The following is an 8,256-nucleotide window of genomic DNA, read 5'->3' as shown; positions in this document are numbered from 1 at the left end:
TGAGTGAGGCGTAAAACTAAACTCACTCACCCACTCAAAAGAGTTTTATTTTAAGGAACATACATATTAAATAAATAAATAAATAAATAAATAAATAAATAAATAAATAAATAAATAAATAAATAAATAAATAAATAAATCCCCAGAAAATGTCATGGCATCAAATTCAAAAGTAAACAATTCGTCAAAGCTACAGTTTATGATACAGGTCAGTTTCCTTCGGTAGTTTACAATCAAATGCCCGCTGATGTGGGAAAAGAGATCTTTCAGATTCCTCACATCAAAATGTGAGACCCTTGCAGTGGGAGTGATCTGATATCCTGGCCTTTCAAAGTGAACGTGCTGGCACGTGTGTTCCCGAACATGTCATGTTTCTTGCAAGGTGTTTGCAATGCGAATAACTTCATAACTGGCTTTCTTCCACCATTAAAACACTTTTTCGCAAAAACATAATTTACAAAGTTACAAGTGAAAGATAGCCATGTCATCATTTACCTCTGAGTATGAAAGTACGCTTTCTTATTATAAATTATGCTTGCCATGCTTTGATAACTCTTTATTTCAGCACCGGTAAAATTAAACATTGTACCAACAATACTTGGAAATGAAATAATCTTAACAAGCACAATCAAACGATGGAAATTAATTCCTAAAATCAAAGTACAACATGAAGAGCCAGAATGAAAACGTTGAATGAATATTGAATTTAAACGTATCAAATTGCATCAATCTTTCTTTAAAAGAAGACATTAAAACGGTCATGGATTGTTGTACATACTCAGTTCTGATTGCAACCAATGTCTGTCTGAGGAATCCGATCTGCAACCAATGTCTGTCTGAGGAATCCGATCTGCAACCAATGTCTGTCTGAGGAATCCGATCTGTAACCAATGTCTGTCTGAGGAATCCGATCTGTCACCAATGTCTGTCTGAGGAATCCGATCTGCAAACAATGTCTGTCTGAGGAATCCGATCTGTGACCTATGTCTGTCTGAGGAATCCGATCCGATCTGTGACCAATGTCTGTCTGAGGAATCCGATCTGTGACCAATGTCTGTCTGAGGAATCCAATCTGTAACCTATGTCTGTCTGAGGGATCCGGTCTGTAGCCAATCTCTATCTGAAGAATCCGTCTGTAATCAATATTTCCCTCAGAAATCAGGTCTGCAACTGATGTGTGTCTGGAGACTTCGGTCTGTGTCTGCGTGTTTAGAATCTGGTCTGTAACTAATTTCTGTCTGAGGAAGTCAGTCTGTAACTAATGTCTGTCTGAAGAATCCGGTCTGTAACCTATGTCTGTTGATGGAATCTGTCCTGTAATTAATGTCAGTCTGTGGAATCTGTTCTGGGTTGATCTCTGTGACGAATCTTCTCTGTTTATTTCTTTGCATCGTTGATAAATTGCTTTATGTTCTTCAAAAGGCCTTGAACATAACAGAAATCATGAGTTTAAATTCAACGCAAAGGACACTAGACTCTTCAACACAGAAAATAGAGACAATACACATTATTTCTCAAACGGTGTACAATTGGCAGAACAATACAAAAACCGATTGTTTCAGGATGTGGCTGCCAATTTCACTTAGACAACACACAGTGACCTGTACATGAGATTGAGATTGGGCTTCAGTAATCAACTGCCCCTGTGACTGAGATTCAGAAATAACTGGACTTCTGCGTATTGATGCTTACCTGTGCCTTTGTTGGGTGTTTTCGGCTTCACATACACGACCCTCGCGACGGCTGGTGCTACCACAAACCCCCCAGATGCCAGGGCAGGATTGACGACAACAGGATTGGGATGTCCTCTGTACGCGGCTGTAACACGCATATGGCGATAACACTGGGCTACAATGTTTCCACTGTTATACAGGTTACCTGTAGATTCAGTATGGGGTTATATTTAAATTTTTACCAGATTTGTAAGAAAATAATTTCATTTCTTAATTGTCCGCCTTCGTGAAAAATCATCAATATTCAAAATTTCAGATTTAAGATATGATTTGTAGAAAGGCCATATGACCAAAGGTACACATGATTTATCTTGCAGTTCTCAAAGTTGCTTTCTTTTGTTTTATACTTTCAAATACTTGTTTAAGAAGTTTTGCAAGACTTAAAGTCAACTTGGCCTTTTTCTCTCAAAATTAAACGACATATTAAACCACTGGAAAGGATATCTATGGCATTACATTCTTAACAATCGTAAGCAATACAGTCGTAATAATACTTGTACAAAGTGTATATATTCCACACTCCGTGTATGATACAGTATTACAAGCTTTATTAAGAACATTTTAAAGTGAGATTTGTTGCCAACTCTAAACGTGGACAGAACTTAGTCTACAATAGACAGAGATTTGGTATCAAGCCAGGGAGAATACTGAAATCCATTATCAAGATTCAGGAATGTCACGGTTACATGCAAGAGAATGACAATGGCAGACTGACAGAAAGACTTTGTTTGCATATGTTGACGCTGCGTGTAATTTAGTAGGTCTATGAATTTTTGAAACGCATATTATTCAAATGGTAAATGGTACTAAAGATATAGACATTTTCAGACTTTATAACTCTTTTCTCTGCCTGTTTGTCCTCTGCACCTGTAAGTATGTGGGCAAAATGCCATCTGCTCATTATAGGAACATTGACATTGGAAGTGTCGGGTGTGTGGATTGGACAGATAGCGTATGCTGAATGGGTTGGATGAGGTTTGCTGGTGTTTAAATTCCTGTGACAGATGCCTGGTGAGGGGAATATGACTCTGAAATCTTATTTTTGGTTAGTATTTTTGCTGCTTTTTTGAGTAAATTTCTTGCTAGTCTGCATTCTGCCTTTTCGGTTCAAGGGACATCGTGACACAGTTCCGGTTTCCCTGTTCACCTATTTACCTGTTAACCTGTTTATCTGTTTTAACAATACCCACCGTGTTGTCGCTGTTCATTGCTGATCCTCTGCATCTGTAAGTATGTGAGTAAAATACCTCTATAGGAGCATTGGCACTGGAATACACGAAACTATGTGTTATACTGAATTGCATTACATTGAAACTGGATTACAAACAGTACTTACAAGAGACAAACATCTCTCTGAGAGACAGACAGACAGACAGGCAGACACAGAGGGAGAGAGACAGAGAGATGGAGAGCCTGAGAGAGAAAGAGGTAGAGACAGGGAGAGGAGAAAGAGACAGCGAGACAGAGAGGGGGGCAGAGAGAGAGCTGAGAGAGAGAGAGATAGAGAGACAGAGAGAGAAGAAGAGATGTAGACGGAGAGATAGAGTCAGAAGAAGAAGAAGAAGAAGAAGAAGAAGAAGCAGAGACAGACAGACACACAGACACACAGACAGACTTACCTCGGCCTGCATGTGTTGCCTTTCTCTTTGTTCGGCTGGAAACAGATTCACCATAACATTTAGATTTGGATCTACTCGTCTGTGACCTCAGCTTACTGGACAGTACTAGGAGCGTACTTATACGTATCTATAGTTATTATCACGAGGTTTAGCAAATTAACTAAGATATAACAACGTTAGGATTGGCAAATGAAATGCAAGCTTGGCAGCAACTGATAACACAACTATCTACAGCTCACTTTGCAGCTGTTCCTCCATAGCGGCTTGCTTCTCCTGCATCAGTCGTCGTTCCTCTTCCTCCCTCTCAGCCTGCTCCTTCACTTCCCGTATCTGTCGCGTGATGCTTACTGTCAGTCACGTGATATATGCTATACATGTTACATTTGTGGTTGAAAAATTACGCACTGTGTCGTCTATTTAATGAAGATATTTTGTAGGTTGCAGTAAGTTCAATTGTGTATCTTTCACCTTGACGTGTAAAGTAGTAACTGCAGATAAATACCTTTTTCTGCATGTCTTGATCGTCTGTGTCATCTCCTGCAATACAATACGTGCATTAAAGAATACTACAGGTTTATATCATGCTCTTGAACTAAATAGATACGGGTACACTGTGATTGTCAAGTTAAGGGTACACTGCAATTGTCATGTTACGGGTACACTGCGATTGTCAAGAGCCGTTGTAGCCTGCGCGACGCTTTCCAAGAAGTACAACTTGACAATCACAGTGTACCTGAATCTAACATCCACCTGACTCTAATGTTCACTCTGGATCTAACATCCTGCCAGTGTCTAACATCTGACTGACTGTACCATCTCACCTGGCTCTGCCCCAGATAACCCAGCAGCACTGGATGCAGATCCGGTCTGGGTCTGGCTGCATTCCGCATCATCACTGGGTTTGTCTAGAAGAAAACATTTGTAAAGATGCATCGTCATGATTCCCTGTATTATCAGACAGCATCATTCCTTCCGTGATACCGCCGAGATACAGTTATCCTTGATTTAGACTTAAATTACTGAAGCATTTGTACTCACAAGGTAATAGAACATATATCCCAATCTGTGTCAACATACAGATGAGGTGAAAGCATACGGGTTGTATGTAAAACAAATGCAATGGTCTTGTCAACTACTCATTTCTATTCTGTACCATTCACTGTTTCTAGCAATCTGGTTATATGACAACAAATACATGGGGATCCTACGATGACGATTACATGTTCATATGTACCAGTATGACTTGCATCATCTGGTTTACGGAGGTCAATGATGCAGTCTTTGAAACTCTGGACGCCGCCTTCTTGTCCTTCACAATCATCTCTCTGTCTGATGTTCAGGTCCAGGAACTGAAGGTTTCCACCGAAGCTTCCATCAGAGTAGATTTTGGAATTTTCTATGGTCTGTTCATTGTCCATACCACCATGAACTTCTCCAACAACGGTAGAGTCCTTGACAGCACCACCTGCAACTCCAACAACATCCTTCGGTTTGTCATCTGCAGCCTCACCGGCTCCGTCAGACCCACGTTTACTGCCTGTGATACAAATATCACTATCAATTACGGCCTGTTTGTTGCGCATTCCACCCTTCACCACGCCTACCACAGTGGAGTTGTCAACATCTCCCCCGGTGACGCCAGAAATGTGTTCAACTCCAGCATCAGAGGTGTCGAAAACTGCAACAGATGGGTCCTCACTGACATTTTCCATGTCACCCTCATTAGTGTGTAAATCCTGTACACCCCTGGTCACGAATTCAGTATTGTCTTCTTCAACCATGATGTCATCTTCTGTAGGGACTCCTTCTCTATGTGCTTCCAGGACTGAATAAGCGTGATCTGTTGGGACAGGTTCCCTGCTTGGTCCGTCCTTGGTCACCCCAAGCTCACCTCTATTAGACAGGCCAGTACCAGGTACTTGGGGATCAGCTGACCTTCTTTCCCTCATCAGATTCCTAAAGGCTCTCGCGTTTTGTGCATTTCCCCTTGCAAACCTTTCAATCTCGGAATTGAATCTCTCACCGCTCCGGCCTTCAAAATACTCAATTATTTCTTGCACCGTATACACTTTCTCTTCCATTCTGAGATGTAATGGTGATTGCAAATTCGCTGTCTTGTGATATTTTCTTATTCTCACGCCTCTTTCCTGACATCCATCTGCATATAAAGGATATTAATCTTAGCATTGTACATTCTCCACATCAAAAATGTTCATGTTTGTGATAGTGAAACAACACGTCTCCTGAAACACAACAGAAAACAGTAAGAGAAACTCTCGCTAAATTTCCAATGCAGGATATCAACTATCCCAAAACACACTCGCGTGATAACCTACACATATGTTAATTTATACGACATGCAACCGTTTCAGTGAACAGAGAGACGGGCAACATACACGTTTTATCGGCACATTTTGTCAAATACGCGTTTTGGGCGAACCGATCTTACTGAGCTGACAAATACCGACAGATTATATCCATATACTCCTTGCCAGTATGCATAAATGGCTGGGTGTTGATTGTGGGGTTAGGGTTTCTGTGAACAACGCTACCTTGTAGCTGTGCGTGGATACTTCTTTATCTGACATACACTGACAGAACACGTCGGAACAGGTAGCCATTACGGGCGAACAAAGGTGCTGTCCTTTATATACCGACGCGTTATGTAGTACATAACCATTAGCAACCGCCTCCATGTTGAATGCTGGTGCTCTGTTTCAGTTTAATGCTATGTTGCAATATTCACACCCGTTTCGAGTGATTGTAGAGTCCATGTGCTCTGTGTCAATGTATGATATGTTGTAACCATTGACAACCGCCCGAGAGTTGTTGAAGCTATTGACAACCGTTTATCGTGACTAGTGAATCCTTTCCACAACAGACAACAGAGACAACGGAGACAACAGAGGCACAGAAACAATACAAAACAAAACGGCTGAACAACAGATGCACAACAGCGACTTTGTTGTGCAATGTTGTTCCCTGTTTTGCCTCTGTGATTTTCTGTTGTATTTCTGTTGCCGCTGTTGTGCTCCTGTTGTGTCTCTTTTGTGCCGTTCTGCGCTTCAACAGAGATAGAACACTGCCAGCAGTGTGTGCCTATCTGAACTCAGTTGTAACACTGGTGGGGCTCGGTTGTGCCATGTTGTGTCTCTAAACCGGATTGTTTCTTCGCTCCTAGTAAGTGCCGGTTTAGACAGCTTCCACCGTAGACATAAGGCAACAATGAACAGATGAAGAGATAGCACTAGACAGGTAAAGACACAATATCACTTCCTTGTGATGGCAGACAAGAGGGCTCACCAGAATAGAAATGTCATATGAAATTTAATGAAAGTAAGGGTTATCTGACAAGCCAGTGACCGAATTATTGATCACTGAAATATTTATTGTCCATATATCATGACTACCTCATATATGCACAAATGTATGAAATGCTGTAATAAAAGGAACTAAAGCTTTTGATTCTCAAGAAACATCGAGAAACGTGTCCTGTCTGGAACAGGCGCTCTAGTGAACTGGAAAAACAAATGACTTTGTTTCAATGTAACTTGTAACTTGTAACTGTAACAGTTATGAAAGAGTGTTTACCCATCAAAGTTCAAAATACACCTCCCTGTTGTTAGCCAGTCACCAGGTAAACGAATATTCGCAACTAAATATCTAAATTCCTGAAACTGGAATGACATACATGGCAACAGATTATGGCTATTGATTGGAATATCGAACACCTAGTGTGTTGCCAACGACGTTTTCCTGCAGTACGTTCCCTTTTTCTTTAGAATAAAACGTGTTATATAAGAGTAAACAGCGAACCTACCTGGAGTCTAGCGGGCTTACTGCTACTATTACACGCGTCGCTTGTGACAGATTCTGTTTGCAGCTATTTATATCATCTTGAATTGCATGTCTTCTTGTGGCATAAAGCCCATGCAATGAGTTTATATTGTAAGTGTATATGCTAAGAAAAGTCATAAAGATTTTGAAACTCATCCAAGTTTCCAGCGAGGGTAACACATACAGAACACTTTGACCTAGATAGACATTGAACAAGCAGTTAAGGATCCTATTGGATCTTGTGACCGACCTCGACGTATTTGTTGTGAGCAGTAGGGGTGAGACAGGGACGGTGCGATTTAGGTGTTGGGGTTGGAGTGAGGTTGGGTTTACGTTTTGGGTGAAATGGCAGAGGGATTGGAGGTGAGGTTTTGGGTGGGGCTGGTATTAGACGGGGTGATGTTGCAGTGGGGTTGCAGTGAGGCTCAGTGGAGTCTATGTTGGGTGAGTTTATGTTTTGTGCTTGGACATGGCACGCTTTATCCATCTAGTGCATGAATACAATCTTATCTAAATAAACACATTCAACTATTGGTTCACCAACTTCTTTATTTTGCAAACTACAGTGAAATCCCGATGAGTCGAATGTCGGCGTCTCAAATGTTAATTATTACTCGAGTTAGCTGTCGGTCCCCAATTCCCTATCAAAGTTGTTGTCATTTAATATACGCTTACACGAATTCGTCTCATAAATACACAAGATGACTTGCAACTGAGAAGGAAATTTGGTCAATGAGATTCTCAAACAATCTTGTATACATAAGCCGAAGTCTTATATTAACTTAAAAAAGTGCAAAGAATTTGAAAGTATTTATTTTAATAAAGACACTAGCTGAAACACCCTCCACCCCACCCCTCACACCCCATCTTCCTCAACCACCACCACCACCATTGTCACCCATCATCATCATCATCACCATCCCATGGGATACCCATCCATCCATCCCATCTAATATAGTCCCCATGGTCCCTAGTATGGTGATCAACCATCAGTTGTAGACGATAACTAGCCCGTTTTTATTTTGTATTGTCCAAAATAGCATTCTATAGATGAATAGTTCCACTTA

At 40.9% G+C, this 8,256-nt stretch overlaps 1 protein-coding gene across 1 annotated transcript; it reads right to left on the bottom strand.

Annotated features, from left to right (window-relative positions):
- Positions 1-541: 541 nt before the first annotated feature.
- LOC137260050 (uncharacterized) lies at positions 542-7,405 on the bottom strand. Its single transcript, XM_067797740.1, has 9 exons — positions 7,173-7,405; positions 4,587-5,510; positions 4,174-4,257; positions 3,855-3,889; positions 3,592-3,682; positions 3,353-3,387; positions 2,924-2,957; positions 1,693-1,818; positions 542-1,424 (listed from the first exon to the last, which is right to left on the bottom strand). Exons 2-9 carry the CDS (start codon positions 5,431-5,433, stop codon positions 1,378-1,380), a joined length of 1,299 nt encoding a protein of 432 aa, XP_067653841.1. The 5' UTR covers positions 5,434-5,510; positions 7,173-7,405; the 3' UTR covers positions 542-1,377.
- Positions 7,406-8,256: the final 851 nt, after the last annotated feature.

Source organism: Haliotis asinina, chromosome 13, assembly GCF_037392515.1.
Source record: "Haliotis asinina isolate JCU_RB_2024 chromosome 13, JCU_Hal_asi_v2, whole genome shotgun sequence".
Classification (NCBI taxonomy): domain Eukaryota; kingdom Metazoa; phylum Mollusca; class Gastropoda; order Lepetellida; family Haliotidae; genus Haliotis; species Haliotis asinina.
This window is presented reverse-complemented; position numbering and strand designations above follow the sequence as displayed.